Genomic DNA, 25,031 nt, shown 5'->3' on the forward strand with positions numbered 1-25,031 from the left:
AAGGTGAGTCTTCAAAGTCTAGAGGTTTTCATCGATTATGGAGTGTTATTTATTTTTTTTAAATTTGTACACTATAATTTGCAATTTCTTAAATTCTTTTTACGTAACGTTGCTAAATTTGAGGTTCGTGATTCAACGCTATTTCCGAATCCGATGACTTATATGACTAGTATTCTCTCTCTCTCTCTCTCTCTCTCTCTCTCTCTCTCTCTCTCTCTCTCTCTCTCTCTCTCTCTCTCTCTCTCTCTATATATATATATATATATATATATATGATATATATCTATAATGATATTATATAAATAATATATACAGTACATACATACATGTACATAGGCATACATGCACATTTCTTTCAGTCTTCCTTTGAGGGTAAATACGTAAAGTCTTGCTCTTAACTTACCTCTCCCAGACAAGGATTACTGGACGAAAGACGCACAGGACGCCTTGACGAAGCAGCTAGGAATCCAGCTGCGGGAGAAGCAGGCCAAGAACATCGTCTTCTTCCTCGGGGACGGCATGTCCTTCAGCACCGTCACGGCCGCCAGGATCCTGAAGGGCAGCAAGACGGGCAAGTTCGAGCGGGAGACCCTCTCCTGGGAGGAGTTCGACTTTGCTGCCCTCAGCAAGGTTAGGCGGAGGAGGGACTCCTGTCAAAGATATATAAATAATAAGAGCCAATTTTAGCAAAACCGAATTATTATTATGAAAATGTTGGCAATTTATCTAGTGTTTAACGTAAAGGTTCTATGTCCACGAGGTTAATTGTTTACATGAACTGGTGATCTCTTTCACTGTTAATCAATATAATTTTTGTCTCGTAAAATATCATGAGCTATATTTCATTTTTATTATTATTATTATTATTGGCAAAATCAAAACTGCCACTACACCTACTACTGTCACCAAGTAATGATAGCATCATCATTTTCTCTTTCGTCTTGTTACCGAAAGCGACCTACTTTCACAGACGTACAACACCCAAATGATCGTGACAGACAGCGCCGCCAGCGCCACATCTTACCTGAACGGAGTGAAGACCAACCAGGGAATTATTGGACTCGACGTCAACGGGATCAGAGGAAACTGCTCCTCCCAGTTGGATGAGTCCATCTACACCTCCTCCATCGCTCAGTGGTTCCTGGTAGGAGAAAACACAACATGCTGGTCACTGCTTCATTCATATCATTAAATTTCTGAATGTGGTTAGACCCCTTGTGCCCATAAAAGTTCCATAATATTAGCCACTGCACGCACCTAAGTAGATGGTAGTGGAGTGTGCGTTGGAATATGTGGCTGGGAGAATGGCTGGTTTGGTGTAAAAGTAAGTCTGAGCCAAGGGTGCGATGTCTCCATGGTTATTCAATAACTTTATGTATGCATGATGTGCGAAGTCAGTTAAAGGACATTTATGAAATTTAAGGACAAAACTATAAGAAAATGAGTCGTGAATGGATTATGGAATGGTTGATGTAGTGCTTGTTGGAGACAGAGGTAAAAAGAGTCTGAAAGTGCTTGCAGGGCGAGAAAGTTGAGAGTAAAATTGGTATTTTCAAGATGGAGCGAAAAATGTTAATATGGATCGAAGCTGTTGATTTGTATAAGTATTTAAGAACAGTATATATTTCGATGATGGTAAGATAAGATAAGTTGAGTCACAGAACAGGTGTCGTTACGGGCCGCTCTATGAGCAAGAGCCCGTGCTGGCATAAGGTCAGTTTAATTTAAAACAACGACAACAAGAACAGGTGAGGTGAAGCATGGAAGATACGGGCGTTTTTATGTAAGAAAGACTGACCTTCGTTTATGGAAGTGTGGATGCTGAATAGGAGTGAAAAAAAGGAAAAGTTTTAAGCATATGTGGCATAAGAAGAACTGATAGGGTAAGAAGCATATAAATCTATATATATATATATATATATATATATATTAATATATATATATATATAATATATATATATATATATATATATATTATATATATATATTTATCCAATATATGGACTCAATCATGATATTCAAAAGGATGATACTGCTTTAAATCCTTTGTTAATCTTATCACAAACCCTCACCACCTTTGTCACCCTTAATTCTTATCGCTTTAGGAAGCTGGAAAATCGGCCGGTTTCGTAACGTCCACCCGCGTGACTCACGCCACCCCTGCTGGAACCTACGCCCACATCGCCGAGAGAGACTGGGAGGACGATAGTTTTGTAAGTTTATTTCACGCTCGTCTGTCGAGATCGTATCTAATCTAATCTCTCAAATAGGGGGCCATCTCTTCCAATTTTTGCAATTTTGGGAGAACGTGATCTAGTGGTTGTGAAAAAAGGAATAAGACGAGCACGCTGCTTAGAATTAGTTCTGGTACTATTTAGATTCGTTCATCGCACAGTGAGTTGCAATTTTCTTGAGTGAGAACCCGGTATTCTCTGTGTTTTAAAATACACGACATACACCAACACACAAACACATATAACTACATATAATAAATGATAATACATGAAATGTCAATACACTTTTAACAAGAACACTAATTTTTATGTCTACCTATCGAACATTGGGATTACTCTAATGCTACTTTGGTTGTGAACCCTGTAAAATTGTCAGGCAACTCATGTGGATTAATTTTAATTTTTAGGTTGAAGACGACTTAGCTGATCCTGAGATTTGCGATGACATTGCTGAGCAGCTGGTCTTCAGAGAGCCTGGAAAGCATTTCAAGGTGGGTTTTTAATTAATGGTTCCGTTAGTTTTTGGGCCTCATTGTGACCCACTCTGAGTAACAGGAGAGAAACGAATGAATTTTATACATGAGTTATTATCGCAGTTTAGTAGCCTGATTTCCCATGCTAGTTTTCTTAATAAAGAGATAGAAGTCCAGCAAACGACTAAACAGTACACAGAAGTGTTTATTATTATCTTCCTATACCATGAAAGATACTGAAAAACAAAAAAAAATTCTCTTGGGAACTGTTATCAGGCACGGTATCGTATATAATATAATAAAATAATAAAAATGTACCAACTTTAAGTGTAATTTGTGCAAGGTGATATATTGCAACATCCCAGTTTTAAAAGGTCACTTATTCTGGAATTACCGAGGAAAACAGAAAATTCCCAATTCTGTGGATGGCATGGAGAACTGAATACCTTTCCTAGACGCGTAAAAAGACCCCAGAGTCTTCATATCTTCCCGTGATTCCACGTAGGTTATCCTGGGAGGCGGTCGTCGCGGTTTCATTCCCGTCGAAGAACATGACGTGGAGGAGGGATCTGCGGGATACCGACGGGATGGGAAGAACCTCATCAACGCCTGGCTGGAGGAGAAGGAGAAGATGGGAGCATCTGCCGCCTACGTCTGGAACAAAGATGACCTCTTGGCCGTTGACATCCAGAACACGGACTATCTCATGGGTAGGTCAAATATCTCAGAGTTCTTAGAGACTAAGGTAACTGGTCAGAGATATTTTTCGTTCTTTAATATCTCATGATATATTTGGTTAGCAAATCCACGTCCAAATACCAAAGTAGAGAGGCTTTTAATATACCTTGAAAGTTCAATTTGACTGGTAATGAGTTACTACTATAAGGGCCAGATAGTCATCTGAAGGAATGAGATCATTGACCGCTGCTCTGCCGAGGACAGACTACCTCATAAGCAGTAAGGAGGAAAAGTGACTGATAAGATAAAAGCGAATTTGTGGCGTTGCAGCTGTCGGTGTCACTGTTGCTGATGGATCAATAATTCTGCTAACAGGTGTACCATCAGTTCGATAAGAAAAGAAATGTCGTACTTATTAAGTGGCAAACACCCACTGGGATCAGTGTATTGGTGTGTGTATATATGTTGTTCTTTCTTCCATAAGGTCTATTCTCCCACTCGCACATGGACCTCGTCCTGGACAGAGACGAAACTCAGGACCCGACTTTACCCGAGATGACTAAAGTCGCCATTGAAATGTTGTCGAAGGACCCCAACGGATATTTCCTCCTGGTCGAAGGTAAGGAAAATCAGACGCTGTATACAGAATATCCTAATATCCCTCGCTAAGACGTGTCATCGCCGAGAGGCAGAGAAAGGCATACCTATCTAATTAATAACTACCTAATGAGCACCATGCTCTTTAGATGCTTGAATTTCAAGTTAATGGGCCCTGTGGGGTTGTTCCATATGAATAGGGTTTATTTTTAATTAATAATAATAATAATGATGATGATCATAAAAAATTAATAATAATAACAGGTGGAAGAATCGACCACATGCACCACGAAAATCGGGCACATAAGTCCCTCTACGAGGTCCTGGATTTCGAGGAAGCCGTCACCATGGCTCTCTCTATAACAGACCCAGAGGAGACCATTGTCATCGTCACCGCTGACCATGGCCACACGCTCAACATCAACGGCTATGCAGAGAGAAACGAGGATATTTTTGGTAAGTTTTTTGTTTTAGTTTTATTTTGCTTTTTGTTTTGGTTTTATTGACGATTCCAAATCCGGATAACATTGGAGGGATGAGCATAGGGGGGAGGGGGAAAATTTCTTATTTTGTAAAAAGATGAAATAAGATTTACTGAAAATTGCAACAAGCCTTACAGCTTAGGGGCACTGGACAATGGGTGGGCAAAGATGAGATCCGATAGTTAAGAAAAAAAGGTAATTTTTTATAATACTCCTCTGAAAAAACTTCTTTTTCCAAGAAAATCTGAGAAATTCCTCTTTCCAAGATACACTGCATGCTTCTTTTTCCAGGATGCTCCGAAAAACATAACTTTCCAAGATACTCTTAAAATACTTATGAGTCCAGGATATTCTGGAAAAACCTTATTCCAAGATACTCTGAAAATTCTTCACTTTCCAGAATACTCTGAAAAAAAAAAACTTTTCTTTCCAGGATATTCTGGAATCAGCGACATCGATGACAAGAAGTTCACTTCCCTGAGCTATGGAAATGGCCCTGGCTTCAGACTTGCTTCAGACGGCCGGTATGAGCCCACTGATGAAGACATAAGTAAGGTTTTAGACTTTGTTTTGTTGTTGATTTAATACTATTAGAGTTTGTTTTTGGTGATTTACCTTTGTTTGATTGCTATTTGTTAGGATTTGGCTTTGTTTTCGCCTTTGGACATTCAATTCTGCGAGGTCTAATCTTGTATTCTTTTTACATGGGAACGTTTGAATAATAATAATAATAATAATAAAAATAATAATAATAAAATAATAATAATAATAATAATAATAATAATAATAATAATAATAATAATAATGAAGAGACGAGGACAGCCAAGGATGTCAAAATCGAAGTTTGGTTTATGGAAGAGTGGAGTGCGTTAATGTGCTTATCTTCCCAAAATGACTCTCTGACAAAAAAGGGCACTAAACATGAATATTCACTTAAATAATTCAGGATTCAGGAAAGACAAAGGAAACAGAAAATTGCAGTTTCTCAGAGTAAATAGTAAGAAGTAATGTTCAAACTGGTTTATCCTAAAGAGTGTAAGATTTTGGGTACAGATCTCACAGCTTTATCTACACAAGAGGTATTTAATTTTACACCGCTCATTTCATGGTATACCAGCGCTTGGATAACAGAGAGAGAGAGAGAGAGAGAGAGAGAGAGAGAGAGAGAGAGAGACAGAGAGACTAACTCTTCCACTCATTCTTACAGAGGATCCCGAATTCCAGTACACCTCAGGGATCCCAAGGGACTCTTCTACACATGACGGCACTGACGTAGGAATCTGGGTTCACGGTCCGTTCGCCCATCTATTCACAGGTGTCTACGAGGAGATCTACACCCCGCACGCCCTGGCCTACGCCGCTTGCGTCGGCCACGGTCGCAAATTCTGCGACGAGAAATGAGTTTCTGATAGTTTATAAAGTAGTTCCAGAACCCTCCTTCGTCATTTCTGTTTCCTCCGTAGGCTAAGATCCGATGATGATCGTTTAATCAAGTCATCTGTGGTTTTTTCTTATGTAATTTTACGTAATTTCTGGATTATAGCGTAATTTAAGTTCTGGGGTGTTTTTTTTTGTTAAAATCTGAATTAGTTTCTTCGTTCTTTTTATGAAATGGTGAAGTTTCTACATTTCATTGCACGTGCTTTGTAACTATTTAAATTCAGAGATTATTATTCTTAGTATAATGCATAAAGGCTATACTTAAACCTTTTAAGAAAACAGACTTAATCATTTCTGTCAAACACTCAAAGACAACATTTTTTCGATCGAGAAATGTGATTCTAAACCCTAACCTACTCAGAAGATCGTTAGTTAAGGCATTTCGTACCAAAACAAATATATCAAATTTTCGCCACATCTCCTTATCATCATGTTTCAATCAGACATTTTGCAGGACATTCTAAAGATAGATATAAAATTACATGCTGTTTCAATTCATCAGGATATAAGAATGTATCATGGTACAAGACTATGTTTGATATCTGATTCTCGGTGAATTCTTCTACAACAATTCATCTACATATACAACTATATATATATATATATATATATATATATATATATATATATATATATATATATATATATATATAAAAGGAAAGATGCTTGCTTACTGCAGTAAACCAGCACTTATAATCTTTTTTTTCTTAATACCCAGACTACCACTGTATGCAGAGAGTGCTGTTAGCAGTAAACTAACACTTTTAAACTATTTTCCATTAACGACCAAACTACCACTACTACATGCCAACTCGTTTTTCCTACTCAGAATAAATACTATAAACATTTTTTTGATGCTTTTTGAAATTGTAATTCCAAGTGAAAACTGGTTAAGATTTCAAGAAGAGAGAATGGAGCCAAGAGTTACTGGAAGTGTGATATATATTACAAATTAAAGTGCCATGCTCGTGCAACTACATTACAGGAAGAAATGATCAGTTCTGTAAGCGAACATAATCACACAATAGATGCTGCGGAAGTTGACGTTATAGAAACAGTTGTGAAAATGCGGCAGATGGCAAGAAATACTAATGATGCACCACAATCAATAATATCGGATGCCAACGAAGGTTGCAGTGAGGCTGCTGTGTCTAGACTCTCGTTGAAGCAAGGTCTTAAAAGGACAGAATGTTCTATAAGGTAACGAAATATTTCACTCCCAGCCTTACCAAGGACTTGAAATGAATTAATTTTTCCCGACGAATATACGAAATCCCTTAAAGGTGAGACATTCTTAGTATATGATTCAGGTCAGGGTGATAAACGCATGCTAATTTTTGCTACTGAACGCAACCTTCAATCACTTTCGCAGAGTAAACAATGGTTTGCCGATGGTAGTACATTCAAGACCGTTCCGTTGCTGTTTCACCAGATGTACAGTACTTTGCACGGTTTAAGAGAGAAAGCTTCATTACCACTGGTGTTTTACGTTACTACCCAACAAATCCGAGGAAACTTAAAGCCATCTTTTACAGAAAATAAAAAATTTAGAGCCATCCTGTGCAACTTCAACTATAACAAGACTTTGAAAAGGCTATCCAGAATGCATTCCTCAAGGAATTCCCTGCCTAATGTAAAACTCAGAGGGTATTTTTTCACTTTTGTTAAAGCGTATTCCGTTCAGTTCAGATAAATCGTCTCCAGATATTAAACGAAGCAAATTCTGTCTTTGCTTTAAGGCTTCGGAAGTTACCTGCCACAGCATTTCTACCGGATGAAAGTGTGACCGAGACACTGTGCGATAATAACATTTTTCTTGATGAAGCTCAAGATGGAATAGATTATCTTGAGGACACATGGATTGGTCGCCCTGGACGGAGAATTATGCGAAGGACTCCTTTCTTTACACATGAAATTATGGAATATATATGATGAGGCTTTGCAAAATCTACCAAAAAATAATGCAATAGAAGGACGGCATAGGGCTTTCCAGATCCAGGTTGCAGCTCACCATTCAAATATATAGAAATTCGTCGACTGCCTTAAGAAGGAACAAAATTTAACGAGGTTCAAATTGAACAATATCTCTCTGGGAGGGAGCTTGAAACTATATATATATATATATATATATATATATATATATATATATATATATATATATATATATATATATACTCACACACACACACACACACACACACACACACACACATATATATATATATATAATATATATATATATATATATATATATATGTATATATAAAAAACTGCTCAACGTATAAAAAGACTAGTGGAAAATTTCAGCAGTAAATATCTGTGATAATATTCGTGGAATCGCACATAACCTTTCTTTTTAAATCTTTCGTATCTTTAGTTTAGACAGTAATATTATAGTTTTTTTTTTAAATATGTAATGTTATTTGATCTCATATGGCTTTAATTAAAAAAAAGTTCACCTCATCCAAAAATCTGTGTCATCCTCTCAAAAATAAATTGTACCTACTCTATTTTGCATTTATTACAACCTTGTAGACGAATTGTATATGTAGACGAATTGCACATGTAGATGAATGTTGTAGACGAATTATTGTAGACAAATTCGCTTGATATCTCCAAGCTAAATAATTTTCAGTCTAAAACCTGTAGACAAGATCACCTGTGAGTTGAAATTCCTTCGCAGGTTTACCTGTCCATTAGGATTACGTTTTACGAGCGTGAATTCGAATGTATCAAGATCTCGGGCGTGGTTTTCGCCATACTTCCTTAGTTAATATTCACTAATGAGAACCAGTTAATGATTTTGCCAGCTACGAGAATGTTGTTGAAATCCTTTATAACACAAGCATTACATAACAGTAGTGCTTTTAATTGTATTAAAATATTTTCGGCACATATTAAAAAGAAGCTGATGGACTAAGTACCAATATTTGATTTTCCTATTATTGGTATTTTGTGATACTGGGTTTAAATATGATTGTGAACACTAGAATCTCGTCGTAACACAAATGGAAGACCTCGATTTTGACAGGAATATTTGTTTTCTGGGAAGACAAGAGGTGGGAAACAGAAATTTCTTTTTTATTTTTTTATTGTTTTTTAAGTGCGGTTTTGCTTTGAGACTTTATATAGCATTGTAAGAAAGGAAGTTCCTTGAGTGTTGTGATTTTTGTTCGTTGTGAAAAATAAAAAGCACGTAACTTCGGGAAATAGTCATACAGTAACGCTTTGAAAAATTTAAGTTAACTGAGAGCTGGTTTTTATTAGTTACGAAGTAGACAAAAAAAAAAAAAAACTTATGAAAGAAGTTATGACACCAAAGAATTTTGAGAGAAGTCAATTCTTGACCGTGTGATAGCATTGCTGAGTACAGCCAGCCAAGGCATTGAACATGCAAAAAAGGGAAAGGTTGGTAGATCATAGCCCAGCGGTTTACACTAGGCTCTTGTTCCTTTTCTTCAAGAACTACATTATTTCCCACGGGTCACGTTTGTGCAATTCCTATGCTGGCATAAGGCCAGCCTAATCTAAATCAACGAAGGATTATAAATCTGATTAAATACGCAAAAATAAAATTATTGGTAATTAAGATAAATTAACTAATAAAAACCAGCTCTCAGTTAACTTAAATTTTTCAAAGCGTTACTATATGGCTATTTCCCGAAGTTACATGCTTTTTATTTTTCACAACGAACAAAAATCACAAAGCTCAAGGAACTTCCTTTCTTACAATGCTACATAACGTCTCAAAGCAAAACCGCATTTAAAAAAAAAATAAATAAATAAAAAAGAAATTTCACACGACGTTATTTGTCGCCGTATAATTAGCTACTGAAGCCTTATAGCTGCAAAGAAATTATACAGTAATTTTTTTTTTCGCAGAAACGTAATCATATTGTTCTCAGAGAACTTCATTTTTTTTCGATTCAGAAGCATAAAAGCCCCCAGAGATATAAGAATCTATTCCCCAAATATTTTCTGTGGAGGTCAAGGAAAAAACGAGAACGCTCAGACACATCTTTTATTTCTCATAGTTATCTTGGTGAAGACGCGAATTTAAAAGGACCCTCTAAAATATCTTTATTTCATAAAATGTGTTTGTTGACGCAGAAGCGAATAGTCCAAAAGGTGTATATAAAATCTTCATTGTACAGCGAGTGCTTTTTTTCGCAGAAACGATGAAACCAGCGAGTTGTGTAATATAAAAACTCGATTTCACTATGGTCGTTTCCAGACGAAGTCATGAAAAAAGAACGTTCTAAAGAAACCATTATTTTTACAATGAACTTTTGTTTTTTCTACGCAAAAACGAACCAGTCGTGTTAAAAAAACAAGCTTTACTTCATAAAATGGCCTAAATAGAAAAAAAAATGTATTTCACGAAGGCTTATTTCTTGTCGCAGAAAGTACGCCCGTGGCCGACGCAAGCGGCGTAGGCCAGGGCGTGGGGGATGTAGTTTTCTTCGTAGACGCTCGTGAAGAGGTGCGCAAAAGGACCGTGGGCCCAGATTCCTACGTCAGTGCCATCATGTGTGGAGGATTCCTTAGGGATCCCAGAGGGGTAGGAGAAATACTTGTCGTCTAGAAAGGAGAAGAGTAGAGATTCTATCTTAGAGATTGGTAGGTGGCAGGGAATAAACACTAGGTGTTTTGTTTTCCTCTCTCGACAGAATAGTTTTTTCTCTGAGATTGTTAAGTGGCGTTTAAGCAGGAAAAAATCAATGGGTGTTTTTTCTAATAGTTTTTTTGAGATTGTTAAATGACGTTTAAGCAGGGAAAAATCAATGGGTGTTTATTTAGAATAGTTTTTTCCTTGAGATTGTTAAGTGGCGTTTATACAGGAAAAAAAAATCAATGGGTGTGTGTTTTTTTTTACCTTAAAGACATATAAACTTATTAAGCGGAAGAAACGTGTTTTTTTTCTTGGCAGAGATATTCATAAGGTTTAACAAGCATGGCATAAAGTAATTTTTTTTCTAAAGAAGATATTTACAAAGAGCTTCTGGAGAGAATTATAAATCTTCAAAGAGAAATGGGTAGAGCGAATTGAATATGAAACGATATCTGTAGCTTAATGCTTGCATATAAATCATGGTGATGTGATAAAAATTCATTCCTGTATTATATATATATACTATATATAGTTATATATGTATATATCTGATATATATATATATATATATAATATACATACTCCTTATATGATATATATTAAAAGATAAGGGCATTCTTACTCAAGTCCTCTTCTGTAGGTTCATATCGACCATCTGGGACTAACTGGAATCCTGGTCCATTTCCGTAGCTCAGGGTCGTGTATCTCTTGTAGTCAACGTTACTGATACCGGCGTACCCTTAAAGATGATAATCAATGGGTGTAAGATTTGTCTGTGGGCGTATACACATGCACAAACATACATATACATATATCATATATGCATACATATATATTATATAGTATATATATATGTATATATGACTGGTAAAAATTTTCTATTACAACAGAATTCCATCTAATAAAAGGAACCCATAAAATCGCCAAAATATACTAAGAATGTAAGTACTATGTCATTACCTACCTGAAGAGAGAGACAGCAGTCTCTGAAATAATATATTAGTACTTACTTTTTATATTCTAGCGTTTTTATGTACTCTTTTCATTAGATTATATATATATTATATATATTTTATATATATATATATATATATATAATATATATATATATATATATAAAGATAGATAGATAGACAGAAAGATATAGATAGATAAATAGATAAAAAAACTTCCACAAAAGATAAATACAAAAATAAATATAATTTACCTAAAACCGCACATGTAAACAAACTGACAGCAAACAACGGTCTCTCAAACTTACCGAAAATATCTTCGTTCCTCTCCGCGTAACCGTTGATGTCGAGCGTGTGACCGTGATCGGCGGTCACTAGGATGATGGTTTCCTCAGGGTCCGTCAGGGAGAGGGCCATGCTGACGGCCTCCTCGAAGTCCAGGGTCTCGTACAGGGCCTGACGGACCTCGTTCCCGTGGTGCATGAGGTCAATGCGTCCTCCTGGAAGTGGTTTAAGGAATCTGAGTGGACTCGCGTAAGGATTTTCGTGTTTCGTACATGTCAGCTCGTTCATTTTTTTATTCTTGACAAACTCGTTTTATGTCGAGGCAGTGATAAGCCGCTCGTTGGTCTTGCTTGCAATTTTTTTTCGTTTTTAAGACTCGTAAGCTCGTTAGTTCGTCTTGCAAGCTCGTTGAGTTCTGATAAATACTCGTGTTCAGGATTTTCGTCATATCATTAAGAGCAGATTTCACAAGAAATTGAGGCAACCACAAAAATACCCGTTTCTACCTAATTTGGGGGTGCTGAATTCAAATTTGAAATCCGTTTTTACTCATCACCTCTAGTTATCTATCCTGTTTTATCTGTTATAAGCTGCTGCAACTCTTGAAATGTGCACATATATTCTCTGTTTATAGTAAAATGAGACTATTTAAAAGCCAGAAAACTAGAGGTGATAGAGCAAAACTATTTATAAATTTGAATTCAGCACACCCAAATTAGCAAAAAACACCTATCCCCATTCTTGCCTCAGACCAAAATTTTTTTTTTTGTAAACCAGTTTAATTCATTACAGAGAGAACTCCTAATAGCTTTCGAGCGGCTGGGTCAGCTCTCCATACCTGATTGGTAGAATATATTTGGTCATATAAAATATTACGATGATTTATAAAAACCTGATCATACCTTGGGGTTGATGATCCTGCTTCGAAAGAATCCTTCGTTTTTGTCATAAAGTCCTTTGGCAATTTTTAACAAAACGAGGAAAGACCCTTTGTCAAAGTGGCTAGTTCTTTTTATTTACTTTTCAGATATCATCCACTCATGAGATCAGAACGGCCAGCCAGTCCTTGAATCAATGCTTTCTTTAGAATAAAATATCTATCTATATTCTCCGACAGGTTTCATATACCTTATTAACTTTTCGGGTATTTTTTCATGTGTATACATACAGGGTGTAAATCATGGTTACTTTGTTTTGATAATGGATACTAGAAAGTAATGGCAACTTTCGCTCACTTTCTACAACGAGCACACAATTACCATAAGTTATTATAACTTGTATTTTAATGCCTTTCACTCTTTTACTGTACTTATCACCTTTACGTAAATTGTCCTTCTTTCCTTGGCCCTTCATACATTTTCTCTTGGATACCAGAACACTACAAATTCATCACGTTATCTACACTGGATTATCTCGGAAATGCCAACAACTTACTTACCCTCAACTAAGAGGAAATATCCATTGGGATCCTTGGAGAGCATTTCGATGGCAAATTTAGTCATCTCCGGCAATGTCGGATCCATGGACACGTTTCTCGTGAGGACGGTGTCCATGTGCGAGTGGTCAAACAGTCCTGAAATGAAGGAATGATAATTCATTTTTACTTGTAAGTTTTCACAACTATACCAACGACACACGTCCGGGTTGGGGTTTGTTTACCAGGACAAAATTCGAGAACAAAATTTTCCATTAACGAATAACATGTTTTTCAATGCTCTAAACATTAAGAATACCACTTTCTATCAACTAACAATTATTAGCAGATACATAACAGGAACCAAGGAACAGTCTGTTTACTGGAGGTCAATTATGAGGTCATCAGTGTTTCAGCCTCTGACCTGGGCTCTATCCTCGATCTGAAGATATACAGCGACGAGTTCATTTTTTTAGGCAATTAACTAGCACCTGACAAATTCATCCCGATGCCCCCTAGGGCCTCATTGTGACCAACTGTCATCCACACCAAACTGCCAAGGTTTAATCTAAAAGGGATGAGGTTGTCATCCCAATGACCAAGCCTGTAACATCCCGAGTTCTTAAAGAATAGAAAAATACAAGCGAAAGGTGCCCTTAAGTCTAGGCAACTTGACCTACCCATGACATAATCCGTGTTCTGGAGGTCAATGGCCATGAGGTCCTCTTTGTTCCAGGCGTAGGCGGCAGAGGCGCCCATCTTCTCCTTCTCCTCCAGCCAGGCGTTGATGAGGTTCCTGCCATCCTCTCGGTATCCTGCTGAGCCATCTTCCACGTCGGGTTCCTCTTTGGGTCTGAAGCTGCGACGACCACCTCCCAGAACGACCTGCAGTTGGTTCAAAGCAAGGTTAACATTTTTCCTTTATTGAAGTGAAGGATGTGTAGGAAAAAAAGGAAGTATGATAACTGTCAAAGGGAAACGAAGAAGAAGAAGCTGAAGAAGATCGTTATTCACACAGATTTTCCTGAAGATGACGCAGTTAACTTGTCTCGAGAAAAAAACAAAACAAACTGCGGGAAATATGTAAAGGGAATATATATATATATATATATATATATATATATATATATATATATATATATATATATATATATATATAAAGAAGAAACAAGGACAAAAAAAGTGAAGCGCATAAACTATCAGTTAAATTCAGAATATTCTCAATCAAATATTCCTCAGCAGCCTACCTTCAGGTGTCTTCCAGGTTCCCCGTAGACCAGCTGTTCAGCGATGTCGTCACAGGTTTCCGGATCCACATAATCGTCTAACATCTAGGAGAAGGACAGGCGGAAAAAGTCAAAAGCAGCAGAACACAATTAAAACTGAAATAAAATTTACATAGTTTTTCATATGCACGTTTACTTACGAGTATATATTATTTTTAGAGTGCTTGATATAGCTGTATTCGCAGTCAGATTACACGCTGCTCTTTTTAGTCTGTGCAAGCAACAAAAACAACATAACATCCGTCACACAGAAGGTCTAACTTTACGTGTAAAGCATTCATAAATCATCTCCCAAAGACGAAACTTCTAGACCTAGAAAATATCTTGCATGTTTTAATAATTTATACATTACGAAACCCTAAAGCACACATGACTTAGCAGATAGTGCTACTAAGAGAGTCATGCTAAGAGAGTCCAGATATCAGGAGCGAGGACTTCTCTACCTCTCTTTGGGATAGCGTTCTATCTTCCATGATTCTGTAATATGAAAGTGTGGTTATGAGCCTAAAAACAACAGCAATAATAATAATAATAATATATTTACGTGTGCGTCATCTTCCCATTTTCTGTCGGCCACATGGGCGTAAACCCCGGCGGGAGTGGCGTGGGTCACCCTCGTAGTAGTGACCAGACCTGCTGACCTGCCGGCTTCCTGTGGATCAGAGTAATTAAAAACAGTGAGGTAATGGCATTAACACGTAGCTATATGTGCTCTATTTCAATATTTATGTAATGGTTCTCATTCATATTACCAGGAACCACTCGGCGATGGATGAGGTGTGGGTGGAGATGTCATTCTGGGTGGAACAGTTTTCATAGATGGCGGTGGCGTCGAGTCCAATGATGGCCTGGTTAGTTTTCACTCCGGACAGGTAGGCTGTGGCACTGGCTGCGCTGTCTGTGACTATGTCTTCCGTGTTGTAGGTCTGTAAAAGCAGACGGAAATATGATGCTATTATTGCTATTCATACAGCCATTGATGATCATAACTGAAAAGGAGAAAGTAAATGCATTCAAGTTGTTATTATTGTTGACGAGGGCAAAAGACCTCCGCCTCACCTTGCTGAGGGCAGCGAAGTCGAACTCCTCCCAGGAGAGGCTCTCCCTCTCGAACTTGCCCGTCTTGCTGCCCTTCAGGATCCTGGCGGCCGTGACGGTGCTGAGGGACATGCCGTCCCCGAGGAAGAAGACGACGTTCTTGGCCTGCTTCTCCCGCAGCCGGATCCCCAGCTGCCTCGTCAGGGCGTCCTGCGCGTCCTGCATCCAGTAGTCCTTGTCTGGGAGAGGTCAGAAAAAACCCGGGTATTGGTTCCTTAGTCCTCTTGTAAAGCGGTATACAGAAAGGCCAGTCATTAATGATGGCAGTGTATTTTGTCAACAAAGTGCAGTCACTGATGATTCATATCAGTATTAGAATAAAAAGCATCAAAAGCATATAGATCTAACATATTATATTAGGAACGACATATCAATCAGCGATTTCTGGCTTGTACAACACACCACACACACGCACACACTATCCATGAAACATTTCGAACGGATTATTAATTCAAGCTGTACTGTGTTGTTAAACGAAGGAATGATTTCCAGGGGGTTTTCATGGAAATGATATACTAAAACAGCAACCACTTACATATTTAAATAATGATTTTTCTCATAGGCCCAGGAGGTGAGCACATTTTATCAACAGGAAATGAAATAACTTCAACCCAAGTCTAATTCTCAAAAACAACAAGAAAATCACGTTGTTTGGTTTATACTAATGGAAAATTTCCTATTTTCTTTACACTTTCATGCAAACGTACATTCGCCCTTATATACTAACGTACATCCCCATACTCTAGCGTGTTTTTATACAGATCCTTCAAAAGTAACACAGAAATGATAGAAGTGTATGGGCGAATGTGTTTTATCCAGATTTCCAAATATTCTTGAACGTAGCTTAAGTTGATGAGAATAGCACAATAACACTAGAACACGTTCCTTTGTAACATCTGTATTCCATCCCGGCCCTCTTCTCTCTCTCTCTCTCTCTCTCTCTCTCTCTCCAGGACTGACCTTCTCCCCTCATAACAATGTTAGGACGAGACCTGGGATGATAGTCATCTGGAAAATTGAAAGGTACGTCAGATATAGATACATGCAATATGATATTAGCAATTGATTTATCCTAATTCCAAATATATTACCTTTACGTGAGAAAATTTCTACTGGATGTCAGCAGGAGAATAAATGCTCATTTCGGCTTTTATCTTCACTGGGAGGATTTAATAATTATAATAACAACAACAACACATTTTGTTGTTCTTCAGTGAGACTGAGCGTGTTCTTTCATTTCTGACTAGTTTATATATAAATCGTTATTTCAAATCGATGAGATTAAAGGTTAAAATATCATTATCACCTTTACATTTGATCTGAGATGGCAACACTACTATAAGTCACATATTAATTATATTTCTCAATGATTCATTTATGAAGACTTTGTTTTACCTTCATGGTATCTTGACGGCGTCCTCGCTTCCCCTTGAAGGCCTAGGGTCAACAATGTGCCTACGAGGCAGATTACGAGCTGCATTGTGTCCCCAAGGAATGAGTCACCCTGTTTAGAAAGAACCTGGTGGGAAGATAATCAAAATGATTTTATTACTAAACACAATTTAAATTTTATGCTTGATATGCTTGTGTGCTTGAATGTATACTTCATGCTATGTAAGTACGTATGTGAATAAATGTATATTCTAATGCGATTATTTATTCGCGAACACAGTGATACACACACACACACACACACACGCACACACACACACACACACGCACACACACACACACACACACACACACACATATATATAATATATATATATATATCATATATATATATATACACACGTGTATATATATATAGATATTATGATATATATATTATATATATATATGATATATATATTATATATATATATTATATATGCCAGTTATACTGTTAACATTTGCTTAACCTACCCCTACTGCCTGTTAACCTACCTTACAAACAGTGGAAGGTAACTGAACTAGTGACCTCAGTCTTCCTATATATAAGTCCCGTGCGAGATAAAAATCCAAATTGCGCGAAAAGTGACCTTAAATCTTAATCACTGTAAAATGCATCTTTCTGAAACTGTCCACAATGAACCATTAACACACAGGAAAAATCCTGCATTTTCATGTATTCCAAAAGATAAGTACAGGAAAAACTACTCAGAAAAGCAGCAGATTGCGATTCAACATTTTTTTTTGAGTTTTATATGCTTTCTTTTTTCGTATTTGTTTGGTTTGAAATGAAAACAGAACACGATAAACGTAACTGATAAGGGTCAGTGTGGCCTTAGAATCTGGAGGGATAAAGAGGGGAAGGGGGTTGGTGCACTTAGGAAACCAACGACATTGGAGATGTGATTATCTGCTCATTCTCTCACGGACTCAATGTCAGCGCTCACACTAAAGACTCCAGCAATAAAAATAATTGGGAGAGTGCAATATAAGATCTTTTCCCAAAACTTCCACGAAGTTTGAAAAAATGTGATGATGTATCGTAGCACACAACAACAGCAACAACAACAACGCTGTGATGATGTCAAGAACAGAAAATATCAAAGAAGTATAAGGATTCCGAAAGAATTATGAAAAGGAGTGTAAGAGGGAGATCTACTTTTATTATTAAAATAATGCTTTCACAGATCAAAAGATTACGTAGTTTTATAATAAATCTTCAAGTCTATGTGGCGGTATTGGTCTTTTTGGAAATGTTTTGCTATGTGGCAATATTTGGGAATTTTTGCAAATGTTTTGTTTTTGTTAGTATTTCATTCTATTTAATTTCAGTAAAAAAAATACGTGAATAGTTTTCGAGGTCGCTGAGATGAATAGTGACACTTCCGATGCCCTTTAAGTCCAAGTTCAGCCCCGATAGGAATCGGAGTACTTGACAGGAAAGAGAGAGTTTATTTGTTGTCATTGAGACTTTTTCCGGGCAGCACTGGGTTGGCCACCTGGTAATGAATAAAATGTTCAAGTGTAACTATAAAAGTGCATCCAGAAGTATGAAAACTAAATATATATATATATATATATATATATATATATATAAATAAAAGCTACAATCGGCTTCCAGTAGACGTCACTCACCATTAGGCTGGAGGATACTGTTGGGTGTTTGTCACTCAGTACCAATCCATTTATCACTTATAATTCCCCTTCCGTGATATTCTGAGCGCGAAATGGATATTAAACGACATTTGTTGCTTAATGTTTGTATATAAAATGTCACGGTGATATGAAAATTCATATATATATATATATATATATATATATATATATATATATATATATATATATATATATCTTGTGTGTGTGTGTGTGTGTGTTTGTGTGTGTGTGTGCCGAGCGAATTTTCGTTTCAAGGGAGGACACCTGTTTTTTTTTTCACAGACAAAACTTTATCATAAACTAACTTCGTAATATAACAGTGATGAAACATAAATAGAAAAACAAAGATATAATGGACTATGTGGTTTTCATCTATTATTAGGTATCAGTATTCACACAAATTCCATGTTGTTTACTCGCTTTTATCAATTCAATCTTCCATAAACAGATATGTACTAAGCCATATTATACTGCTCACCAATTATTTACTACTCCTAGATTACTAAATGTATTCATTTACTTTATGAAATATCTCGGACACGTTTCCTAGTTAACATCATTGACAAATATACTATGTAGGTAATTTTATCATAGTTTATCACACAAAATAACACATTTTCCTTACTGATCCACTGATACAAGATAAAGAAAACGTAATTTTAGTGGGACACTATAACTATTTAGAACTCTTTCCTAAAGTTTCACTGTGTAACATAGCCTGTTGAATTCCTTACGGATACTATTAACGAAAATCGGAGAATATAAGCATGGCGTAGTTCATAGCAAAGAAACATGATTAATTGTAAGTATAAATGAAAGTACAAACTATCAAACATTTGAAAGCTTAACCTGATTGTACCGAAAATATCGTGCCTGTGCGCTTTTCACAGAGTTCCCATGAACTTTTATCTTGAGTCTGATAACTCTGAATACCAAAACGATAATAGGAGACAGTGAATCGAACGATAAAAAAACTTCAAAAAAATTCGTCATTTTAAAGCGCAATACACTCCTGAATAGATAAATAAAAGAATTTCACCATACTGTATTGGATTAATTCTAGCCCTGAATGGTCCTGAGCAATTAATTATACATGGAGCGCTCTGGAGAAAATTCTCCAATAAAAAAGTAACAGTTTGGGGGCGAGAGAAATTCTCGGGCCTCAAGGGGTTTAGAAAGAGCTCTACTAAGGATCTACCTGAACGCACACCTTGCAAAAACTGAAAATGCACTCAAGATTTTGCAACAGTATCATGTGAACTGAAAATTTCTGTTTAACTTTGTTGACTTCTGTAAGAGTGAGCGGGTCACAACGAAACCATAATTTCAATAAAATAACACTACGACACTGGAAGATAAGCTATTCTGGTTACCAAGATAAAATAATAGAGCAATTTGATTAGTGCAAGGCCCTTCAAGTCAGCCAGGTGTTCTATTACCCAAGTAAGTTTGTTTTGCATTATTTGAAATGGCTGAATGATAATGCAGCGCATTCCACTTCATTTCTTAGATAACAGTTTAAGAAGTGGAAAAATTGTTGCGATGCCAGCTAGAATATATATATATAAAAAATGAAACAAACCAATCAGTCAGTCAACTTAATTGACTATAGAAATGGTGGCGACATTCATTTAGAGAATTATTAAATTTAGGTGTTGCTTACCGTTGCTTTTAATATGAGAAATTTTGATTATCTTAAAGAACATGAGTATATTCTTTATTTAAGAAATCATATACTTAAGTTGATAATAAGTTATTAGAAATACGACAAAATTATGTATAAGTGGTGGGTTATACCCCATGCACAATCAAGTAACATAAATTGTCTGTGTATAAGTATGTGTATACACATACACACGCTCATATAATATATATAATATATTAATATATAGTATATATAATATATATATATATAATATATATATATATATGATAGAGAGAGAAGAGAGAAGCCTTTCTAATCAATAACAAACTGACAATGAAAAGAAAAAATAGGTCTGTCGAATTATGTGCACGGTGAAGAAAACATGTGGCCTAAAAAAATAATGACAGAATCAAACAGACTGAAAATAGGTGCTCCACCTGCATGGTTTCCTTACTCTCGAAAAGAAACGACGATAAGCTTCGGCGCTACCAATCTGAATTAAAAATTTGTTTCCCAGATGATACTGAGTTTTCTGTATTTCTGACGTAACGTAAATGTGTATTTTCTTAAAAAAAAAAAAACTAAGAGCGAGATTCTTTGGCTGAAAGAATGCCAGCCATTCTCGAAAACGGTGTTAGTTTTCTTAATATATAATTTAAACGAAGTTGACATTGTCAGTCTATTTACCTTTGCTATTCGAACGTTAATTTCAATAGATATATGCATTTTACCTCGTTGAGGGAGTACATGGTAAAACTGTCTTAGTAGTGGACATAGTTATTGATTTATAGGTTATGTTGTGTTACGTGGTGAAACTTTGCCCAAGCTGTGGTAGTAGGAAATTTCTTTATGCAAAAAGCTGAAAGATGTCATTGACGTATTTCCCTTTTTACATGAAATCACGATAGATTTTCAAGTTTGGTTAGGCTGTTTGGTAAAATTTTGATCTAGCTGCGGATGTGGTCACTGATAACGAATGTCTATTTACTGTCTAGCAAGATAGAATGGAACTCTGCGCTAGTTGTGGACCAGTCCAGGACTGGAGGATGCAATCCAGTCAGGAGAAAGGACAGGACTGCCACACAAACCAAATGTTGGGTAGTCAAAACATTCCTCATTCGAAAGACTTTTTTTTTGCTTTTTTTTAATATAAAGTTTTTCGCACGTAACTTCCCAATGTGTTTCCTTAACGATGGCTCAAAATACTTAGTATTATAACTTTTAAATAAATTCAAGTCATTATAATTATTATTATTAATCCACTACGTATTGAATGTGTGTGTGTGTGTGTGTGTGTGTGGAGAGTGAGAGAGAGAGAGAGAGGAGAGAGAGAGAGAGAGAGAGAGAGAGAACCTCCAACTTTTTCCTTGCTTCTTCGAAAGCTATAAATCACAAAATGGACAGTATAGACCTTCCCCGCTATCCCAAATGTCTATGGTTTACCGAGAGGCTGTTTATCTTCCTTGGTACAATGCTTAGTGGCTCGACCCATTACGAATTCCATCTATAATAATACGAGATTCTGCTTCGTTCATCATGGAAAAAGTGGCCTCGGAGTTCAAATCAACGTAATGATGAAAATATTATTAATTTGGTTGTTAACATTCAATTGTGTGTTCAAAGAATGAAAGACGATGATAAGCCTTGCAAATATGCAGGGAGACATTGAAGATATATCTACTTCAAAATAGTAATGGTACTGAATATTTAAAGTACTCCATTAACTCTTGCAGACAACCAAAGGCATAAACGTGGAAGGTTAAAAGATATCTGCTAACTCATGTACTATTTTTGCCTCTCCGTTGCCAATGACATTAAACCTTAAGAGTTCGAATCAAGTTCCTCTAAGCATTGGACTTTTAGAATGAGTTTGCTGGACCCAAGTGTAATTCCATGCTCCCACATATGGATAGGGGAGGTTATTTGCCCAGACTGCGTCAGTGGTAACCCATTCAAGAATGACCGCATCCAGTTGGTGAGGATATGTAGCTTTGAATTTATAAAAATGTCCCCAGGTTAAATGGTAAAATTTGATAGCAACTTATGCTTTCTCGAGGTAGAAATGACTACAGTGTAATTTCCTTCGTGATATTTCGTAATACTACACGAGTATATATTTATATGTATATATACATATGCATATATATACATATATACACACATGTATGTATGTGTCTATATTATAAATATATTAAAACGATCTATATGTCTTTGCATGTATATATGTATATAATCAGGATAAAAGGGAACATAAGACACAAAGGTTTATTAGAGAGCAGACGTATGTATAATGTTTAATGGGAAATTAATAATGCATAATGTATACCGCATATATAATGACTAATGTATAATGTATACCGATGCTACTGAGGGGACTGTCGCTAAGATGTATGGCTTAATGCAGTGAATAGACTCCTGTGCAGAGGAACACTGAGGAAAGATTTATTACAGAGAGAGAGAGAGAGAGAGAGAGAGAGAGAGAGAGAGAGAGAGAGAGAGAGAGAGTTTACGTACAACTTACAGATGTAGAGAAAGTTTCATTGTGCCTGATATCAAATGGGACCCAGATTTAGGCTAACTTTATGCAATTACTTGAATTTTTGTTGCTGTTGATTGCTTAATAATTATATATAATTATATATATATATATATATATATATATATATATAATATGATATATATATATATATATAATATACGTGCTAATCACTTTCGCTTTATTTACACATCTGAGCACAAAGTGACATTTAATATATAAGAAAAGTAATAGCGTATTTAAATTAAATCACGTGCATATCTGTCATTTTTAAATACACAAAAACAATATCATACTATATATGCTATATCTACACACACACACACACACACACACACACACACACACACACACAACACACATATATATATATATATATATATATATATAATATATATATCTATATATATATATATAGACTATTGAAAAGGTCTTATTATTCCGGGTCAGACAAAAAGCCTAAGATTCTATTCTAGTATTAACGGCAATGGGGCACAATGAGGAGCGAGTGAGTGATTTCTGATCTTTCCTCCCAAGAGGGAAATGCAGATGATAGACATGTTGAGAAAATCGTGCATAAGAATAAGAATAAGCTAAAGACGATAGAGACAAAACAGACGAATAAGAAAACAGACAAAAAAAAAGCAATTAACGGAGAAAAGAAGAAGCATACGACGGAGAACGAGAAGAAAAAGAACATAAATGAGATTAAATAAGATAAGAAAAATTCCCACCTTCAGACGACTTCCCACAACCGCCGTCAATGACTTTACAATCAAAGTCATTAAACCCCGAGAGTTTAATTACCCTTAGCGTCCTCATGTAAGAAGCAGGTTAATGAGGGTTAATTAGACTCCGATAAGGACCTCTCCGAATGGTGATGGTTTCCACATTCCCCAAAACCGAATGGCCTCGTCGAAGCTCAAGTATCCTCCCTCTTTCAGGGGTCTTGCGCCTCAGCGGCTGAGATGGGAGCTGCCATATATTTCATTCTGGTCTGTAATAAAATCATTAGATTACGACGGAAAAAAATAACGTTAGTAACCTCTTTCCAGCTGGTTTTTCTTTACCGTGGGTTCTTGAGAGGTGAATTGAAGGCGTGGCTTCTTCTACACAGTGGTTTCTTTTGATTCGGCTGGATAGGGAAGATTTGTCTCTTCTGGAGCAATTATGTTACTCAGATGATCTTTTCTTCAGTGGTTTCTTCTTCTTCTGTGGCATCTCCATTCGTATTTTAGTTGCTTCTTGTTTACGGAATTCTTGAGTGGTTTGGCATTTTCAGTGACTTCTTCTTCAGTGGCTTTTTCAGAGTCCCGTTTCAGTGGTTTCTTCAGTGGGCTCTTCACTGGCCTTGTCAGAGATTTCTTATGCAGTGCATTCCTCAGAGACCTCCTCTTAAACTGGTTTTCTAGGGATTTCTTCGTTGGTTTCTTCAGAGGTCCATTAAGTGGCTTCTTTTTCTGTCTGCTTTAAAGCGTTTATCAGTCGTTGGAAAGCGTCTGGAAGACTGACTGAATGAGTCTTTTTAATACCATTAGCTGGCGTTAAAAAATAAAGTAAAAGAAACAATGAATGTACTGGCCCAACTCACTAGACGTTCTTATACCTTTATACGATGAACACTTAATACCACGATTCAGCAATATTTTTTTTTTTGGATGCGTTTCCCTACTGAGAACCTTGGATCCGAATTTGGAAATAGAATGAAAACACACTCTCATCAACAGCATTCTTCGACCTGGGTTAAAGGGCTGATGGTTCAGCGTTGAATCTTTCTCCTTCATTCTAAATATATTAGAAAATAGAGAACTGAACAGCTCATTGCTTAGGACAGCTGTATTTACAAAGAAGGAAAATATATCTTACCACGAAGTGGAGTTATTCATCTTCATGATAATGCAAACTGCAAACGCTGATTAAATATTAAAAATCAGTTTCGTTAATATTGCTCTGGTATACAATGTCTTGGAAACATCTTAACGCACCGCTGAAAAGATCCATGATGCGTTAAAAAGAACATTCATAGATCTTGTTTCACCAGACAAAATGAATGAACGTTATCTTTGAACACGGAGCTTTCATGCAGACTTTCGATGAAAGACAACAGAGCCAAAGTGAAATATGATACATTATGAACTAAGGAAATAAATCTACATACGATCAGGAAAAGATAAAATGGTTGACTTTCGCTAAGTTTAAAGAAAAAAATCT

General features: G+C 36.4%; 2 protein-coding genes across 2 annotated transcripts in view; one reads left to right on the forward strand and one right to left on the reverse strand.

Moving 5' to 3' along the window:
- LOC135204103 (alkaline phosphatase-like) overlaps positions 1-5,901 on the forward strand; it is a 6,354-nt gene extending 453 nt beyond the window's left edge. The window contains exons 2-11 of the mRNA XM_064234109.1: positions 1-3; positions 413-630; positions 971-1,144; positions 2,106-2,213; positions 2,642-2,725; positions 3,213-3,417; positions 3,870-4,004; positions 4,247-4,438; positions 4,898-5,014; positions 5,672-5,901. The exon at positions 1-3 is cut by the window's left edge and continues 45 nt beyond it. Of these exons, the coding sequence (XP_064090179.1) occupies positions 1-3; positions 413-630; positions 971-1,144; positions 2,106-2,213; positions 2,642-2,725; positions 3,213-3,417; positions 3,870-4,004; positions 4,247-4,438; positions 4,898-5,014; positions 5,672-5,865 (1,430 nt within the window). The 3' untranslated portion in view covers positions 5,866-5,901. The remainder of the gene's footprint in view (positions 4-412; positions 631-970; positions 1,145-2,105; positions 2,214-2,641; positions 2,726-3,212; positions 3,418-3,869; positions 4,005-4,246; positions 4,439-4,897; positions 5,015-5,671) is intronic.
- Positions 5,902-9,907: 4,006 nt separating this feature from the next.
- Positions 9,908-17,104, reverse strand: LOC135204104 (alkaline phosphatase-like). Its single transcript, XM_064234110.1, has 11 exons — positions 16,948-17,104; positions 16,513-16,560; positions 15,514-15,731; positions 15,207-15,380; positions 14,999-15,106; positions 14,416-14,499; positions 13,849-14,053; positions 13,193-13,327; positions 11,778-11,969; positions 11,139-11,255; positions 9,908-10,485 (listed from the first exon to the last, which is right to left on the reverse strand). Exons 1-11 carry the CDS (start codon positions 17,030-17,032, stop codon positions 10,292-10,294), a joined length of 1,560 nt encoding a protein of 519 aa, XP_064090180.1. The 5' UTR covers positions 17,033-17,104; the 3' UTR covers positions 9,908-10,291.
- Positions 17,105-25,031: the final 7,927 nt, after the last annotated feature.

The sequence above is a fragment of the Macrobrachium nipponense genome, chromosome 44 (genome assembly GCF_015104395.2).
Source record: "Macrobrachium nipponense isolate FS-2020 chromosome 44, ASM1510439v2, whole genome shotgun sequence".
In the NCBI taxonomy this organism is placed as follows: Eukaryota; Metazoa; Arthropoda; class Malacostraca; order Decapoda; family Palaemonidae; genus Macrobrachium; species Macrobrachium nipponense.